General features: G+C 43.9%; 2 protein-coding genes across 4 annotated transcripts in view; one reads left to right on the top strand and one right to left on the bottom strand.

Annotated features, from left to right (window-relative positions):
- NMRK1 (nicotinamide riboside kinase 1) overlaps positions 1–18,241 on the bottom strand; it is a 28,540-nt gene extending 10,299 nt beyond the window's left edge. Inside the window, exons 1-4 of one of the 2 annotated variants that reach the window (XM_015117794.3) lie at positions 17,943–18,241; positions 12,769–12,832; positions 6,546–6,636; positions 6,215–6,263 (exon numbers count right to left, since the gene is read on the bottom strand). In XM_015117794.3, coding sequence (XP_014973280.1) covers positions 6,215–6,263; positions 6,546–6,636; positions 12,769–12,797 — 169 coding nt within the window. In that variant the 5' untranslated portion in view covers positions 12,798–12,832; positions 17,943–18,241. 2 annotated transcript variants of the gene reach the window in all.
- Positions 18,242–18,433: 192 nt separating this feature from the next.
- Positions 18,434–19,893, top strand: part of OSTF1 (osteoclast stimulating factor 1) — a 58,146-nt gene continuing 56,686 nt past the window's right edge. For both annotated transcript variants that reach the window (XR_013404889.1, XM_015117913.3), the window contains exon 1: positions 18,434–18,646. Coding sequence is in view for 1 of the 2 variants with exons in the window: in XM_015117913.3 (XP_014973399.1) it covers positions 18,613–18,646 (34 nt within the window). In the remaining variant the exon portion in view is untranslated. The remainder of the gene's footprint in view (positions 18,647–19,893) is intronic.

Consider the following 19,893-nt stretch of genomic DNA (forward strand, 5'->3'; position numbering starts at 1 on the left):
TTTGATTAATGTATTTTTTCCATTCTAAAATTTCCATCTGGTTCTTTTTTCAAATCTTCTATTTCTTTACTGAGGCATTCTAGGTTTTCACTTGTTTCAAGCCTGTTTGCAATACTATGTTTAAAGCCTTTTAATAACGCTGCTTTAAATTCTTTGTCAGATAATTTCAACATCTGTGTCATCACGGTATTGGTGTCTATTGATTCATTTTTCTTGGTCAAGTTGAAACTTTTTTGGTTCTTGGTATAACAAGTGATTCTCAGTTGTGTCCAGGACATTTTAGATCCTGTGTTATAAGGCTGTAGATCCTATTTAATCCTCTTTTGCAGGCAGTCACCCTGTTCCTGTATAGCTTGCAGGTTCAGGTGGGGGCGGATGCTCTGCTTCCTGCTAGGCCCTGCTGATGCTGTGTTGCGGGGGAAGTTGGTCCATTGTGGGAAGAGGGGGTCAAGGAGAGTGCCGGTGAAGTTTCATTGCTGCTAGCTGTGGGCAGAAGTTCATCTTTCCACTGGGTTCCGCTGACAGGAGCTGACACCACCTGAGTAAGGAAGGTGAAGTGCCAACCTGCTCCATTGCACACTGCCTCCTTCCACCTGAGTACTGCCAGGTGGAGGCGAAAGTGCAGCTCCCCATTTGGTTCCACTGATCCAACCCCCGTGGGTGACGTGGAGGTGATGATCCAGCATCACCCTGCCTTGCTAATGCTGGATGGATCTTCTGGAAGTCCAGCTCCGCACCCAGCTAACACCATGAAGGGAGGACGGTTTTGCCTTTTGTGTCTGGCTAGAGTAGGGTGGATATTATCAAAAAGGTTTTCTGTTCTGGTAGGCCACCCTTTTCCTTGTTCCTTTTTTAGCCTGTGCCCATGGATGGTTCCATGTTGTATACTTCTCCTGTATAGGTAGGAAGCAAAAAGAAAACCCAGGGATCCCATAGCCATGTCATTCCTCACCTCCTGGGATCTCTAGCCAGCATGCTTTCTTTTTTCCCTTCAGTCTTCCTCCGTCTGTTTGTTGCATTATGTCCAGGGTTTTTCATTGTAGGAGGGAGGACCAGTGAGCAATGGGACTAATCTGTCTTGGCTGGAACCAGCAGTCTTTCTAGTTTTGATATATTTTTGTGATCATTCATTAAAAATATTTTCTAATTTTCATTGTGATTTAGCTTTTGACCCAAGGAATAGATATGTGTTTTGCTTCAGATAAAATACAATGATGTTTGGGATTTGCTTGAAAACAATATAGATGAATAGAGTGGGTGAGGGTATAGATGAAATATAATTGGTCAAAATTTCATATTATTAAAACTGGATGGTGAACTCATGAGAGAGTTCATTATACTTTTCTGCTGACCTCTGCATATGTTTGAAATTTTCCATTAGAAAAAGTTTTTGAGGCCGGGCGCGGTGGCTCAAGCCTGTAATCCCAGCACTTTGGGAGGCCGAGACGGGTGGATCACGAGGTCAGGAGATCGAGACCATCCTGGCTAACACGTTGAAACCCCATCTCTACTAAAAAAATACAAAAAAATAGCCGGGCGAGGTGGTGGGCGCCTGTAGTCCCAGCTACTCGGGAGGCTGAGGCAGGAGAATGGCGTGAACCCGGGAGGCGGAGCTTGCAGTGAGCTGAGATCCGGCCACTGCACTCCAGCCTGGGCGACAGAGCGAGACTCCGTCTCAAAAAAAAAAAAAAAAAAGAAAAGAAAAAGTTTTTGAAAATCAGAAAAAAGGGTAATGCTTACTTTTCAAACACTTGGTTATTGCTTTTTAATTTCCTTCATGGTGATTACAGAGTATCTTTATATTTCTTCAATCCATAAAGTGTATTAGGACTTACTCCATGCCCTTGCATATATGGACTATTTGGGGTAATATATTCCATGTACTCAAGAAAAAAAAATATGTATTCTGCTGTTATTAGGTGCATGTTCTGTACATGTCAGTTTTTGGTCAAGTTAGTTAATTGTGTTGTTCAAATCTGTTATATCATTAGTAATTTTTGTCTGCTAGTCCCATTAGTGGCTGTTACGAGCTGAATGTGTCCCCCTATGTTAAAGTCCTCCTGCCCAGTTCTCCAGAATGTGACTTTATTTGGAAATATGGTCATTACAGATACAATCAGTTAAGGTGAGGTCACACTGGAGTAGGGTGGGCACCTGATCCAATATGACTGATTACAGAAGGAGAAAATTCAGACACACACATGGGGACAGTACCATGTGGAGATGAAGTCAGGGACTGGGGTGATGCAGCCGAAGCCAAGGCTGCCAGAGATTTCAGCAAACACCAGAAGCCAGGAGAGGGGCACCGAAAAGAGTCTCCCTCACAGCCTCAGAGGGAGCCCACCCTGCTGACACCTGGATCTCAGACTTCTGGCTTCTCGAATTGTGAGACAATAATTTTCTGTTGTTTCAGGCATTCTGTGGTACTTTGCTATGTCGTCCTAGCAAACTAATACACAAAGGAAGTTGTGTTAAAATCCCCCTCATTAGCTGCGCGTGGTGGCTCACACCTGTAATCCCAGCACTTTGGGAGGCTGAGGTGGGCAGATCACCTGAGGTCAGGAGTTCAAGACCAGCCTAGCCAACCTGGGGAAACCCCATCTCTATTAAAAAAAAAAAAAAAAAAAAAATTAGCCAGGCATGGTGGTTCATGGCTGTAGTCCCAGCTACTTGGGAGGCTGGGGCATGAGAATTGTTTGAACCTGGGCAGCAGAGGTTGCAGTGAGCCAAGATCATACCACTGCACTCCAGCCTGGGTGTCAGAGTGAGACTCCATCTCAATAAAAAACCAACCAACCAACAAACAAAAAACTCCCACGCCAATTGTGGATTTGTGTCTTTCTCTCCTCTTAGCTCTGTCAGTGTTTAATGCATTTTAATGTTATGTTATTAGGTAGATAAAAATTTTAGGTTGTTTTATTTTCCTGTTGAAGTAACTCATTTCTCTCTATCTCAGTAAAACTCAGCCTTAAAGTTTACTTTGTCTGGTATTAGTATAGTTGCTAGAGTTATAACAGTTCTTTCGGTAGGTGTTTCCATCATGGATCTTTTTCTAGCCTTTTACTGCCTATATTTCTATGTCCTTATACTTAAGTCCATTTCTTTTGGTTTTTTTTCTTTTTTGAGACAGAGTCTCGCTCTGTTGCCCAGACTGGAGTGCAGTGGCGCAACCTTGGCTCACTGCAACCTCTGCCTCCCAGGTTCAAGTGATTCTCCCGCCTCGGCTACCTGAGTAGCTGGGACTACAGTTGTGAGCCACCGCACCCAACTATTAAGCCTTTCTCTTTTAAGGAACTTACTGTTGGCTTAGAAAAAAAAAATACCAGTGTGACAATTTTTGGAGTATTTTACTTCCTTTCACTTAATGTGGCTACTGGTATATTTGGACTTAAATCTATCATCTTACTATTATTTTCTATTTTTCCACCATCTTTTGAATTTTTTTTTTTTTTTTGACACAGTCTCACTCTGTCAGCTAAGCTGGAGTGCAGTGGCATATCTCGGCTCACTATAGCCTTTGCCTCCCAGGCTCAAGTGATCCTCCTGCCTCGGTCTCCTCGGTAGCTGGGACCACAGGTGCACACCACCACACCCGGCTGATTTTTGTATTTTTTGTAGAGACACGGTTTTGCCACATTGCTCAGACTGGTCTTGAACCCCTTGGACCCAAGTAATCTACCCACCTTGGCCTCCCAAAGAGCTGGGCTTACACGTGTGAGCCACTGTACCCGGCCATCCTTTGATTTTTAATTTTTGTTTTGATTTCTTTCATATTAATCAACTATATTCCATTGAAAATATAATTATTTCCTCTACAAACTTGATGGTTCCACATTTTAAAACTATCCTGTTTGTGCTTGGGATAGACTTGACTAGTACTTTGATTTACCTTAAATTTGTGCATTTACCTAAAATGTTCAAATCTTTCCTTAAGATAGATTCCTGATGTCAGATGCTTGAAGTCATGGCATGAACATACTAAGTTTGGGACACATGCTCAACCTCCTTTCCAGAAAGGCTGTACCAATTTATCTATATACTTCCATCTAAAGTATATTAGGGCCTTTGTTTTACTGAGCCCGTGCTATCACTGGATAATTCTCATTGCTTTAAACATCTTTGTTTACTTGGTAAGTGGGAAAAAAAGTAATTTACAGTTCTTTAAGGTTGACTTTTATCGTACATTTATCAATCCAATAACTGACTGCTTCTATGAAGAGCTTATTCACAACTTAGGCCCTTTTCCTACTGGGATATTAGTTTTTCTTACCAGTTTGTAAGAATTCATTAAAAATTAGAAATAGTAATTCTTTTCCAATTGTTGAAAACTGTTTTACCCTGTTTTTCACCCTTCCTTTGCAATGATTTTTCTCACTAACCTCTGGACGAGAGGAAGAAAAAGAAAAAGAAAAAATGATCCTGGCTGCAACTCAAGCTGCAAGAACAGAGAGTGAGTCAAGAATTTTGCCTCTCATAAAACTATTATGTGTCTGTAAGAACTGATCATATAACACTTTTCCTAAAAGATTATCAGTTAAAAATAGAGAACATACTTTATGACTTTTTAAGAGAGCTCCCTCTGTTACTAGTTTGTGTAAGTACTCAATGATCATCTTTTTAATTGTAAAGGTTAATAAGACCACCAAATATTAAACAGCCTATTAGCATGATATTCTCTACAGAAAATGTTTTAGGATAGACTGTAATCCTTTGGCCTCAAAACTGTTAGCTTGGAGTAAGGAATGAGGAGAATCCATGTAAAATATGTTCACAAAACTTTCTGAACAGTGAAAAAAACAAAACCAAACCACAGCTGTCTAGTACTTTGGCCACCAGGAAGGAAAGCTGAAAGAATGAGAGAACACAGTTTGCTCCAGGCAAAATTCTGTCATGGGGTGGTTGAGGGTGACCAATATAGCTCCTTATACATCTCCAGAACAGGCATAGGCAGAGGGACAGCAAGTTTAACTTGCTTCAGAAGAAAACCCTATGATTCCACGTGGAGAAAGGGGAACTTTCATACATTATTGGGAGGAATGTAAATTAGTACAGTCACTATGCAGGAGTACAGAGATTCCTCAAAAAATTAAAAATAGAACTACCACATGATCCGGCAATTCTATTACCAGGTATATATCCAAAATAAAAGAAATCAATCTATCCAAGAAATATCTGCACCGCCATGTTTATTGCAGCACTATTCACAAATAGCCAGAATATGAAATGAACCTAAGTACCCATCGATGAAGAAATGGATAAAGAAAGTATGGTGCGTATATGTAATGGAATATCATGCAGCCATAAAAAAAATGAAGTCGTCATTTGCAGCAACATGGATGGAACTGGAGGCCATTATGTTAAATGAAGTAAGTCAGGCACAGAAAGACAAATATCACATATCCTAATGCATATGTGGGAGCTAAAAAAAGGGGATTTCATGAAGATAGAGAGTAGACTGGTGGTTACCAGAGGCCTGAAAGGGGAAGCAGGTGAGGGGAATGAAGGGAGAAAAAAAAATATATTTATTACCAATGAACTGTACACTTAAGATTGGTAAAGATAGTAAATTATATAGGCATATTTTACCTCAATTAAAAAGAAGAAAAATCTATCATTCCCGTGTTTTCAGTTTTATTATTTTTATTTTAAAAATACACATATTTTTGAGACAGGGTCTCACTCTGTCACCCAGGCTGGAGTAGAGTGGTATGACCTGGGTTCACTGCAGACTCAGCTTCCTGGGCAAAGTGATCCTCCCACCTTAGCCTCCAAAGTAGCTGTGACTACAGGCATGCACCACCACACCTGGCTAATTTTTGTATTTTTTTGGGTAGAGATGGAATCTCCCTGTGTTGCCCAGGCTGGTCTCAAACTCCTGAGCTCAAGTGATCTGCCTGCCTCGGCATTCCAAAGTGCTGGCATTACAGGTGTGAGCCTCCAAGTCTGGCCCCAATGTTTTCAGTTTTAAATATAAAACTGGAAAAAGGTTTTCACTTATTTAAATAGTTGAACAGAAATCAGAAACCTACAAAGGCAGGCTTAAAGTACAGCAATATATTTAAACACATTTTAAGACTGCCTTCACAGATACAGTAAAGCTCTTTTTTTAAATTTTTGTTTCACAGAACCATCAAGTTCAACATAGTGAAGTTCTTTGGGTTTGAAAAAGAAAATGAACATAAGCATACAATATTTGACAAGCAAATCTACTTACCATCATACTGCAAAAATCCATTTTTATCTGTCTCTATCTCAGACTCTGGCTGGAAAAATAATAAAGTACCCATCAAAATAGTGTGTAGGAAAGAAATAATACAATTATAGACTAAAGAGGAGATAAGTTTTTAATAAATGCTTTGGATGAGCAATTAAAGATCAGCACTGATAGACAGTGCCATCTAGTGGATAAGTGGCACCATTGCACTGAGCCTAATTTCAGTACAAAAGGTACATCACTCGCCAAAGACTTCTTGGATGTAATTCAATTAACTTGGTGGTTAAACCGTTTTGTATTAAATAAATAATTTAAGAAGTTTTATAGATACCTTGAAAAAATCATCCTGAGATATGACACTGCAATTTGGGAGGTGTTTCTGCAAATTCTTAGCCAGTGTTGTTTTCCCACCATTTGTCACACTGAAGCAAAGAAAAGTACCAAGAAGGAAAAACCATTAAAAATCATTAAACACTTTTTTTGCTTTTTTGAGAGACGGGGTCTCGCTGTGTCACCAAGGCTGAAGTGCAGCGGTGCGATCTTGGCTCACTGTAACCTCTGATTCCTGGGTTCAAGTGATTCTCCTGCCTCAGCCTCCTGAGCAGCTGGGATTACAGATGCCACAACCATACCCGGCTAATTTTTGTATTTTTAGTAGAGATGGGGTTTCGCCATGTTAGACAGGCTGGTCTGGAACTCCTGACCTCAGGTGATCCACCCGCCTGGGCCTCCCGAAGTGCTGGGATTACAGGCATGAGCCACAGGGCCTGGCCAAAAAATCATTAAACACTTTAAAATATTTTTAAAGAGGATATTTAAAGCAATATTTAATATTTAAGAAAAAAAGATTTCTTTCATAGATAGTGCCTTAAACCACAGGCACCAGCGGATCTGATGTACTAAACGATAAGAAATAAGCTGGGAAAGATGAAGGAGAAAGGTAACTGCCGAGTAAGTGAACTGAGTAACACTAACACTTAAAAATACAGACACTGTGTTGGAAGCGAAATGTTTTTTTGCCTATGTCAAAATATTCACATGGTTCATATGCAACACAGAGAATATGAGTAGCACGTTTTAGTGCAAGTGTATAAAACTACATATGGTCACTGTGATTTTGCTTCAAGGCACAGCGGAAAAAACAGGAGTGGCTTAGTACAAGCCCACCTACCATGAAGTCACATTTCCTCTGTGGTGCCTCCTTTTCCCCATCTCTCTCCACCTGGGGGCCAGCTGGGAGGTCCGCTGTAGCTTATCCCATCAGGCCAGTTATTTGTCCCTTCTGGCCGGACCGTGAAGTCCAGGAGAAGGGGCACTGAGTCACTCCTCTTTAGATCTAGTTTCCCAGCGTCTAGGAGATCACATGGGAGGGAGGCACTTCCCTACTCAGTCGTTTATTGAAAGAGTGTTTTAACCTGGGACTCATGTCTGTAAATATAAGTCAGGGCATTTGTGAACTTGAACGAGAAAAAAATTATACCTTTAATTTCACTGAATTCTAACAGAAATTTAGCATCTCCTTTAATTATAAATATAAGTGATATAAGTACCCCTGACATTCACCAAGAGAAATCACAGATATTTTCATATTATGTTGCAGTTGGGTTGGATATCTTGAAGTATCATCAATGTTCATTATTACTTCTGATTTGTGGCATTGTTTAGACCCACCTCTGGGTATTGTTATTTAATATATTGACATAGAAGATTATATATCACAATATCACAAATTTGTTTTTAAAAATAATTTTATAACTATATTTCAATATAACCAATTTCCTTTGTATTCCTGTATTTTATTTTGTACACTTAAAACTATTACTCTGAGGTCAAGATTTCACCATACCACCAAATGTTCACAGCACAAAAAAACTCCTGACTACACATCTATTTGTAAGAAACGCTGCTTAATCCCAGATGAGATCAATCCACAAATACTTATAATCTAGAAAAGGGAAAATGAACTAACATCCATTCATCAAAATGGCCTGCATATAACTCTACTATTACATTATACCTCAAGGTAGAAGGAACCTGATTCACAAGATTTCTCATTTAACCTTACGATACACAATTGGGTAGGATATGGGCCATCTCTTTGAAAATAAGGAAAAGGGAGTGGGTGCTACCCTATGTATCGAGAAAATATTACAACTTTTCCCCCTCTTTAACAAAAATGTCTGTAAACTATACCAAGTGTCCATAGTTTAGGTATTAAGTTTTGGTTTAAATGAGATAGTGAACGGGAGTGACTTTATTACAATATGAACAATCTGGCTAGAAAAAAATCTGTCATTTTCTAGACTTATCTCTGTTAAGATCATGCAGTCAAACCAACAGTAGTAATTAGATCCTTTCTCACTGACTTAGCTAAAGCCAATGAGAAATACACACCCCATTTTTGCACAAGCCTTGGAGCCAGACCGGCTAGAAGATAGTCTGAGATACGGAGAGGAGAGGAGAGAAAAAGTATTTAAACAAGCCTGCACCTAAAATCCACACTCAGATTGGGAGACATCCTGGTCAGGTGACAGCTCAGGCCACCCACAACATGGGGAAACGGAATAGGATGGGGGAAAGGACTAGAAATGGGGGAATAGAATGGGGGAAAGGAATAGGAAGGTCACCCAAAACATGTGGGAAAGGAATAGGAACCTTCTCCTATGGCACACCCACAACCACCACGTGCAGCACACTCACAGCCTTGCTCGCATGTGCTATCCAACCTGAGGAGAAGCGTGCCCAGCGTGCTCAGATCCTAGGAGCCTAGGAAGGAAAAAGGGTGACTACTTGGTGCCGCTCCCTTCTTTGCTCACAACACCCAAATAAATGCACAACTCCTGGCCCATTTATTTTTTTATGTGCCAGGTAACAAGAGGGCTCATTGTATTTGGACATAAAAGTGGGCTAGGGAGAAGTTAAAAGGCTGTCTGTAATTATTCAAACACATTCTGCAACAGGTAGATGTTAATATTCCAATTTTCCAGTTGAGGAAACTAAGGATTGAGAAGTTGTATAGTAATAAAACCAGTCCATGTTAAGAAATGGAGATGGGATACAAAGTCTAATGCCAGGATGGATTTTAATTTTTTTTACATTGTAGGACTCTGAGAGAATCCCACGAAGGTTATCATCTCTTTCCCTAGTGACTGAGTTTGGATGTTTGTCCTCTCCAAATGCCATATTGAAATGTGATCCCCAGCTGGGCACGGTGACTCACACCTGTATCCCAGTACTTTGGGAGGCCGAGGTGGGCAGATCACCTGAGGTCAGGAGTTCAAGACCAGCCTGGTCAACATGGTGAAACCCCGCTTCTATTAAAAATACAAAGCTTAGGCTGGGTGCTGTGGCTCGTGCCTATAATCCCAGCACTTTGGGAGGCCGAGGCAGGCGGATCATGAGGTTAGGAGATCAAGACCATCCTGGCTAACACGGTGAAACCCCGTATCTACTAAAAAAATACAAAAAAATTAGCCGGGCGAGGTGGTGGGCGCCTGTAGTCCCAGCTACTCAGGAGGCTGAGGCAGGAGAATGGCGTGAACCCGGTAGGTGGAGCTTGCAGTGAGCCGAGATCAAGCCGCTGCACTCCGGCTGGGGCGACAGAGCGGGACTCCATTTCAAACAAACAAACAAACAAACAAACAAACAAACAAACACAAAGAACAAAAATTAGCTGGGCGTGGTGGTGCACGCCTGTAGTCCCAGCTACTTGGGAGGCTAAGGCAGGAGAATTCCTTGAACCCGGGAGGTCGAGGCTGCAGTGAGCCGAGATTGCACCACTGCACTCCAGCCTGGGCGAGCGAGACTCTGTCTGAAAAAAGAAATGTGACCCCCAAGCTGGAGGTGGGGCCTGCTGGCAGGTGTTTGGCTCATGGGGGCAGATCCCTCATGAAGGGTTTGGTGCCATCCCCATGGTAATGAGTGAGTTCTTGCTCTGTTGGTTCATGTGAGAGCTGGTTGTTTAAAAAGTCTGAGACTTCCCTCTCACTCTCTTTTTTTTTGTTTTGAGATGGGAGTCTCACTCTGTCGCCCAGTCTAGAGTGCAGTGGTGTGATCTCGGCTCACTGAAAGCTCTACCTCCCAGGTTCACGCCCTTCTCCTGCCTCAGCCTCCCGAGAAGCTGGGACTACAGGTGCCTGCCACGCCTGACTAATTTTTTGTATTTTTACTAGAGACGGGGTTTCACCGTGTTAACCAGGATGGTCTCGATCTCCTGACCTCGTGATCCACCCGCCTTGGCCTCCCAAAGTGCTGGGATTACAGGCGGGAGCCACCGCGCCCAGCCCCATCTCACTCTCTCTTGCTCCTTCTGCCATGTGACATGCTGGATCCCCTTCACCTTCCACCATGAATGTAAGCTTCCTGAGGCCCTCATCAGAAGCAGGTACCAACCATGCTTCTTGTAGAGCCTGCAGAACAGTGAGCCAAATAAACCTCTTTTTCTTTATAAATTACTCAGCTTCAGGCATTCCTTTATAGCAAGACAAATGGACTAACACACCCAGAAAAATGACTATATTTACATTTGTGTTAAATCTCCAGGAGGTTCATGGATGCCCTCTGAATTCCTTCAGAACACCTGTTATTTGCAATTGAATAATTACTGTTATTACTTCCTTATGAAGTAATAATTCGGTCGAGACTTATTGGACAATTACTTCGTAGGGAAGCAAGTGGTTAAGTTCATAAGATGCAAGGCAGGAACAAAAGTCGCCATAACTGAATCTGGCATGGGCTTCACAGGTACAGCAGCACTAAAATGAAATCAAGGCACTTGGCCAGGAGCAGTGGCTCATCCTTGTAATCCCAGCACTTTGGGAGGCCCAGGTGGGAGAACTGTTTGAGGCCAGGAGTTCAAGACCAGCCTGGACAACATAGTAAGACCCTATCTCTTAAAAGAGAAAAAGGAGAAATCATGGCACTTGCTAAAGAAAAGATAGTGGGAAGAAGGCTTTCTTAGGAAGTTATGGATAGTACCTAGTGCACAGGACAAGACAGGAGGTAGGTTTCTAGGTACATGGCCCTGTATTGGGACATTGAGCAGAGGGAAATCTTATTTACACAAATGCCAAATGAAGGGTGGATTGGATCCTGTAGTGGACTCTGTAGTTGCCTTTCCAGGTTCTATGTCTGTTTTCTAGGTCTGGTTGGAACTGCTCCCACTCTCAATTCCAGAACAGAACCCACTGACCTAAACCAATCAATGTAATCCCACCTCTTTTACCACGGTGGCTGCGTGTATGTGGACCATGCTTGTCCAGTCAAAGGGAGACCTATGACCTAGGAGAAGAGAAGTATTTCCCCTTCTGCCCAGTGACAGGCTATGAAGAAACAAGTCACAGGGCTCCTAGCAGCTCCTTGTGACCAAAAGGATAAGTCAGTTCTAAGATGAACCCAAATGAAAGACACATAGAAGAGAGAAAAACTGTCTTTGGTGATACCACTGAGCTCCTGTATCAAATCTTTCCTGCAGCCTGCTACCCCTGAGGCTAATACATTTCCTTTATTACTTATGGATAGCCTTCATAGACCATGATATTCAGATTTAATTCTCAATAACTGGGAACCACTGAATATCATTCTTCAGGCAGATAATTAAAATGTTCTGTATGAAGCTTACACTGGTAGAGGTGTGTAGGAAAGATTAGAAGGGAAAGATGGGGATTAGGGAATGACAGCCTATATCAGGATGGTGGGAGTGAGTGCGGGAAGGAAGAGAAACACAAGAGAGGTACTGCAGAGAAAAACCGAACTTTTCTTCTGATTAGATGGGAGGCAAAGCAGAGTTCTGACATTTAGTTCACTCAATTTTACTTCTGATTGGTGACTTACTATGGTAATGTAATACCATAACACAATGATCTCCCCAAAATTACAAACAAAATAGTCTCATATTTTATTAACTGGGTCACAAATAATGTGAATATAATTAGAGTAAAGGTGAACATAATATGGTAGCAAGACAAATAGTGTCATTTTCAGTTGATGTTGATGTTTTATTTGCACGCCTGCCTCTGGGACCACAGGTAGGATGACCATATAATTTAGAACATGTTTGAGAGAAAGAGAAGTGCATCCAGGACCACAAGTATTAGCTTGGGCAACATGGGACATAAGGCCACCCAAAACATGGGGGAAAGGAATGGAGGTGAAGGTGTTTTCTATAGCACATGTCTGAAGCTGGGCACAGCTGGAAAGAAACACTAAGCTCTCTCCTCCGTCATGATGGAGGAACACCCATATGGGGAATGATAAATCATCCTGAATGAAAGCAGTGCCCAATCAGACCTTGCCTCTGGTGTTAGCTCCACAAAATAAAAGGGGAAGTGGGTAAACGTGGTTGACGGACTCTTCTGTTTCTCTGTTTATAGAAAACTCTTCCATCTCTTGTTGGCATTTATGACGCCAGCACTCCACTGATATCCCACAGTGGTCTGCTCTTCCCCAGGACTCTGGAATCCTCACTGCTTCTCCGTCCCCTACTCCATCCACACGGAAACACCATTTGCACATCCTCAGTATCTTAAAGAGCTGTTTGTACCAAAATTACTCACCCACTGATTCCAACGATAAATGTTTTCATAATTAGCTTTGAAAACCACAGCTTCCTAATATTTCCTAAAAGTAAAAAAAAAAAAAAAAAATTCAAATGCATTTCATTTAGATGTCTAGGGAGATAAAGAATCCTAAATTAGGAACACCAGCTGAGAGGGGAGGGTGACAGTGACCTCTCAGCACAGCCCCGCATTATCCACATTCCCTGCCGTACTGGCTTCCCCTGCTACCACTGAGTGCCAACAGCCGGGACGTGCTCAGGGCCTCTCAACCAGTTGAACTTCAGGTGAGCTGCGGAGCACTCCCCCTTGAATGTCTGTTTTCCAAGCGTGGAAGAGTTGCTAGGCCACAGTGTGGTATATGAAGTTTCATTCTCTCCTTAGCCAGGTTGCCTTCCACCTGCACAATTCAGTCACCTGGGTATGACTCATTATCAGTGAGGCAGGGACCTCTGTGGGCTGGCCTCTTTCTCCCCTGATAAGACAGGAAAAAAGTTGCTACTGACCAGAGGCAAAATGAAGCTAATGCCATTTAAAGATGAGATTTCTTCACCCAAAAGCCCAGCTCTTGGGCCTGGCTAGGTACATTTTTTTTGGAAACAGGCCAGACGGTAAATATTTGACACTGTGTGGGTCAAGAGGCAAAATCTAAATTGTTATGTATGGACTTATATAACAAGAGAAAAAATATTTTCACAAATTTTTGTGATGAAATTCAATATATAATCATAATTTTTTTTAACAGGTCTACTAATGACAAGAATGAAATTCCCTTTTATTGGGCTATCATTTCCCTTAATTGGATTTCTGTAGTGCTTTCTACATGACACTGCAAATGTTCAGGCAGAGGGCCAGGTTAAGCCACCGGCTGCTGTTTTGTGGACCTTTGGTCTAGTGGATGGAGGGCAGTTTCATACATGCCTCCCTAAGATTCACTAAAGCAGTCCTTGGTTATTACAATGAGCCATTTTTCATCATTAAGTGAAAAGGTGAAGCGCAGCTGGAGGGAACCTTAATAGTGGCTGCTGAAGGTCATCTCTGACAGTCACTGTTCTTCATTCCTATCTGCTCGGGGGGGTGGCCAGGGACCTAGGCTGTGTAGCCGGGGGCAAGTGGCTACCTGTCAAGCTGGAGGCTCCCAGCAATGCTCCAGTTCCTATGATCTGTGTCCACACTCTCCCTGGGGAGGGTTTATGCACAAAAAGCCTGGTGGGGAAAGGGCTATTGTTGCCTGACTTCTTGACCTTTCTAGAATATTCCACATTGACTACAATTGCTTAACACTGGGTCCAATTCCATTAACAAGTCTGTGTGAGACAAGAATTCAATAATGACTGTGATAAAATAGCAGCCGGGCACGGTGGCTCATGCCTATAATCCCGGCACTTTGGGAGGCCAAGGCAGGCGGATTGCTTGAGCTCAGGAGTTTGAGACCAGTCTGGGCAACATGGTAAAACGCTGTCTCTACCAAAAATACAAAAGATTAGCCAGGCATGGTGGTGTGCTCCTGTAGTTCCAGCTACTTCGGAGGCTGAGGTGGGAGGATTGCTTGAGCCCGCAAGGTGGGGGTAGCAGTGAGTGGAGATTGAGCTGCTACACTCCAGTCTGGGTGACAGCGAGACCCTGGCTTAAAAAATAAAATAAAATAGCAGAACAAGTTGGATATTTGAGTTTCATCCAGAGTTATGTTGTTGAATCACATCTCCATCCAAATTTACAAGATGTATCGAGGGAACGACTGCATACAATGAATATTGTAAAATACATTTTTATGTTGTAATTTTTCTGCTTTTGAATTTTACTTTACCCTATTCTTATTTTTTCGGTATGTCAGTGCAATGATGCCAACTAGCCTTATTTTGGGAAGGGAGAGGCTGCTCTTTAATCTCACTTTTGTGGCGATAAATGTTCTTTCTCTTACAAAATTATGTTGTCAAAAATTGTTTGCAGAGTGATATCCTCACTTGACCAAATAAAAATTCATAAAACTTTGTCATTCCTTGCCCCCATTTCACTTATTTTTGGATAGCTCACTGAAGCATAAATTCTCAAACTTGGAGAAGTACAGCTTTAGAGATTACTTGGTCTACCTCTTCATTTTGCAGAAGTGGAAACTGGCTCAGACAATAGAGCGATTTGCCTAAGGTCACACAGACAGTAAGTGGAAAAGCCAGATATGAAACTAAACCAGTTGACTTCTTTCCATCACTCCAAGCTGCTAAAAAGCACTTTATTACTAACAGCAAAGAAAGGGTGTTACATATGTGCTAGCTTAATTGTCAGGCTCTGATGGATAATTGATGTCATTCTTACTGATGTGTTATTGATGGGGCACTATTTGCTGTGCACACAGAATGGAAAGAACTACTGTTCCCCGTCCTAATTGCCACATCTGTGCTTACACGTGTGACTGTTGCATCAATTACATGGCATGTAAATAACAAGTGAGCATGGTTGTGGCACGGGAAATAGGCTTGAGGGGGTTACTTGCATTCAGGAACCAGGAGTGAGATGGCATAAAAAACTCACTTATAAAATCTCTTGGATACAGTGAAATGTAAGTTTTGTTTTTGTTTTTTAACTGAAACAGGAACTCCCAGTTCTACATTAGTTAGCAGTCTGGGCCTGTCCAAGCCAGTGTTTGGGTGAATGCTGGGCATACCCTATCAGCAATGAGCAGATAAATATGTGACCGGCAGGGTGGGCAACTGGAACATGCAGAGACAAGAGAGGCAACAGGGCTAAGTGACTAGGGTGGGTGGGGGTGGGCCTAGCAATCCCTGAAGTCATTTATTTCAAAAACACTGTGCATGCACAGGGCAGCTTTAGGGGAGCTCCAGGTTCAGGCCTGGCACTGTCCACCTCCACATCATATTCTACTGTTTCATTGCCTGTTGCCCTCTATAAGAACTATTAAAAATCACCAAGGTGGCCGGGTGCGGTGGCTGACGCCTGTAATCCCAGCACTTTGGGAGGCCGAAGCGGGCGGATCACGAGGTCAGGAGATCGAGGCCATCCTGGCTAACACAGTGAAACCCCGTCTCTACTAAAAATGCAAAAAAGGTAGCTGGGCGTGGCGTCGGGCGCCTGTAGTCCCAGCTACTCGGGAGACTGAGGCAACAGAATGGCGTGAACCCGGGAAGCGGAGCTTGCAGCGAACTGAGATCGCACCACTGCACTCCAGCCTGGGTGACTGAGCCAGACTCCGTCTCAAAAAAAAAAAGAAAAAAAAAAAAATCACCAAGGCTACAGTGAGCCATGACTGCGCCCGCCACTGCATTTCAGCCTTGGCGATAGAGCGAGACCCTCTCTTGAAAAAAAACCAAAGCAAACAGACAAAAAACAACCCCAAAACTGCCTCCCAAGAAACCAAAAACAAAACAAAACATCAAATTTAAAAAGCTTGCAATTATGATTTGCCAGGCTTCATGAAGCAAATGCAAGCTTCGTACAAACTGTCAATCATGTGATGTGTCCAAAGAGTCATCATTTCAGGGCACATCTATCACTAGAATCCACACCACCTTCAATCTCATGGAATATCTGTGTAGTTTATTTTCCCGGTGTGTGCAAAGCTTTCCTCAACAACAGAGAGCTTTTGCATAGCGGGAGAACAAACTAGGATAGCCAAGAGCAAATCTAAAATGACTAATTTTTATTTTTTACACTTTTTTTTAATCCTAAGTAAAATGTTGTTGGGTTTTTTTTTAATTCAGATGTGTTTATTATGTTTAATTCATTTCACTACTAAACATTTACATTTTGGATTCTAAACAGTAGAACGGTCAGAAGTTGCATGTGCAAAATCAGCAGATTGTACGAAGAGGGCAGCTGACGCAAATGATCTGAAAGACAAAGTTCCTGCTAAATGTGCTCTTCAAATGTATCTACAGGACAGCCTGATATTTTAAAAAGAGGAAAATGTTTCCAGGACTTCTCACTCTGTATTCTATTGAACGGCTATTTTGATTCTCTTCTTCCAGGAGATAGGGCAGTCTTTTCCTACTATTGTTTAAACTTTGCTCCCTTTTGGTAAACAAATCCCTCAAGGCTGGGTTTTTTTTCCTAAGACAGTCTCGCTCTGTCACCAGGCTGGAGTGCAGTGGTGTAATCCCGGCTCACTGCAACCTCCGCCTCCCGGGTTCAAGTGATTCTTCTGCCTCAGCCTCCCGAGTAGCTGGGACTACAGGCGCCCGCCACCACGCCCGGCTAATTTTTGAATTTTTAGTAGAGATCAGATTTCACCATGTTGGCCAGGATGGTCTCGATCTCTTGACCTCGTGATCCACCCGCCTTGGCCTCCCACAGTGCTGGGATTACAGGCGTGAAGGGCTGGGGTTTTTGAAAACGCAATTCATGCCCCTCCCCCGTTGGTTTCATTTATGTAGGTTCTTGTGTAAATAGTTTTTTCCTTCCCCAAATACACAATTAATTTACAATATTGACTGTTATTTTGAACTTATGCCATTGGCTTCCTTGTGTGCTCCAGTTCTTTCCTCCCACCGAAGATAATATCCGCTAGATCAGGGGTCGGCAAACTTTTTCTGTCAAGTGCCAGATAGGAAATGCTTTGGGCTTTGCCAGCTGCTACTCAACCCTGCTGGGTAATGCGAAAGCGGCCACAGACAACACAGATGCAAATGAGCGTGACTGTGTTCCAGTAAAATTTTACGGACACTGAAATCGGAATTTCATGTAATTTTCACGGACACTGAAATCGGAATTTCATGTAATTTTCACGTGTCACAAAGTATTATATTTCTTTTGATTTCTTTTCAGCCATTAAAAACGTAAAAAAAAAAAACTTCTTAGCAGGCCATACAATAACAGGCAACAGGCGGGCAGTAGGTCATCACCCCAACGCTAGAGCAATGAGACCATCTCGACCCGCGAGGATCGAGTACTGAATCCTGTCCCTGGCGACTTCTCCCAGCTGCGCGGTCTCTTGGAGGCAGAGTTCCCATTTTCAGGATTATGCCAGGGCGCTAGAGCAGGAGTCCACGTGCTCCTCGGCAGGCCACCTATCAGTTCTCTGAGGGTGGCAAGAGTCCAGGCAAGGCTTTCAAGGTGTAACCAAGTCCCGAGCTCCAGCACAAAAACCCTCTGGAAACACCTCCAGGCCCCACCAAGGCGGCGCGGCGCGGCGCGGCAGGGGCGAGCAGGTAAGCACTCACCTGGCGCCAGTTCGAGTCCTCCCAAACACAGCGGCAAGGGCGACAGCCAGGCGCGCGCCTGTCCCCAGTGCGCCGCTACCCGCAGCTCGCTCCCCGAGAGGCCCACGACCTCTTTCTCCACGATCCTCCTGGATTAGAGGGATGCCAGGTAGCGGTGGCCACCTGAAGCCCCTTTCCACTCAGCTCTGCCCCGGGTTCCAGCCCCCGTTGGGGCGGGGCGGGGCTACGGCGAGCGTGGCCTCTCCCGCGCGCCCCTGGCCAGCTCCGGCTCTTCCCTATTGGGAGCGCGCGCGGCCCGCGGCACTGGCGCGCGCCCGCTTCGCCCTCGCTCGGCTCCGGCCCGTTCCGCCGCCGTGCGCGCCGCCCGCGCTCCCACTGCGGCGAAGCTGCCAGCCCGGGAGCCAATAAGCGTTCGGCCAGGCAGGGTCCACTTCCTCGTCGGCCCGGCTGGCGCTTAGGACGGCTCCGGCGGCCGTGTGGCGGGGCGGGGCACACGGCGGAGCAGCTCTGCCTGCGTCCGTTCTTTGCGCAGCCAAGGGTGGGCGCCGGTCCTGGGAGGCGCACCGTTGTAAGCCAGACAAAAAGAAACTGGGGTGCCTGAGTGCCAGGTGGCGGGCAAGCGGTGGGCTTTTCGGCGGGGTCTTTAGGATTTGCAGCGCCAGGAAGCGAGATGTCGAAGCCGCCACCCAAACCAGTCAAACCAGGTGAGGGACGTAAGGGAGGCGCTCGTCGGGTCCTCCGGCCGCCGCGGTGCCGGCCCCTCCTCTGCCGCTTGGCAGGGAGGACCCGGCGCGCACCCGGCCCCGAGCCTGGCTTACGAGATCTGCCCCACTGGGATGGGAGCTCTTTTGCGTTCGCTGTTACCGGGGAGGGATCGATTTTGATAGCGAGAGGATTTCGAGGGTTAAAAAAATATATATATATATATATTTTTAAAGGGGAGTCGACCTCACTTTTGCTACGTTGTCATTCGCTGAAACTTTCAGAGGGTGTGATGGCAACGTCCCATGGAAGTTTTCCGGAAAGACAGGGCCATTGATCTCCCTTTAAAAAATGTCTTGAAATGGTCTTTAGCCACTTCCTCTTTTCTCGGTGTTTGTCACTGTCAAGTTAGGGTTCCTGACCGGCCAGAGCGAACGGGAAGTGCAATGCTTGCAGGGTGGGGTGGGCGAGCGAGCCTCCTTCGGGACTTAGGCTAGGAGCAGCGTTTGAAATTGACCTCGGGATCGTGGAAAGAGCGTTTAGAAGACCCCGTGCTCGCGCTCCTGGTGGAAAGAATCTAGGATGCGAAAGTAATCTCAGCTGTTGCTATTCGGAAGTGTCATTTTATCATCTCCTTTGCCTTCGCTCTCCCAAAGACGTTGGCGTGGTAAACCTGAGAGGACTGAGATTACTACATTCCTCAAAGCAGTTTTCTTGGCGGATTGTCCTTGTTCATTTTTGCTCTGTTCTTAGACTATTTTTTGTGATACGCAGAAATAAGAGAATTATGAAAGAAACTGACGTATTTTAATTAAATATTGTAACCTACTCTTCCGCGCGTTCATTTGGGTAGGTGCTTAGAAAGGACTGACGTATTTCAATACTTTAACAACTCTTAGGTGCTTTCATTTGGGTAGGTAATTAAGGGAAATACGGGAAATGGAAGATAAATGACTCCAATGTATTCTTGGTTATTTTCACTCCCATCTTGTGTAATTTCGGTATAGCGAAATGCTGAAATTTAATCCATTTACATCAAATTTTGAAGTAACTTTCGTTGCAGGAGATAAGAGTTTCAGTGATTAATTTTTTCCTTGATTTTCCTAAACGCTACAGCTTTCATACTTGTCTGGTTTTCTTCCTTTGCGTTCCTGCAGTTGGAGTATGAAGTCCCTTTATTTGATAATCATGTACATACGTATGTGGAATAGTCCTTCACTGAGGACTGACATCTCGGTGGGCTGAGTGT

Source organism: Macaca mulatta, chromosome 15, assembly GCF_049350105.2.
Source record: "Macaca mulatta isolate MMU2019108-1 chromosome 15, T2T-MMU8v2.0, whole genome shotgun sequence".
Lineage (NCBI taxonomy): Eukaryota > Metazoa > Chordata > Mammalia > Primates > Cercopithecidae > Macaca > Macaca mulatta.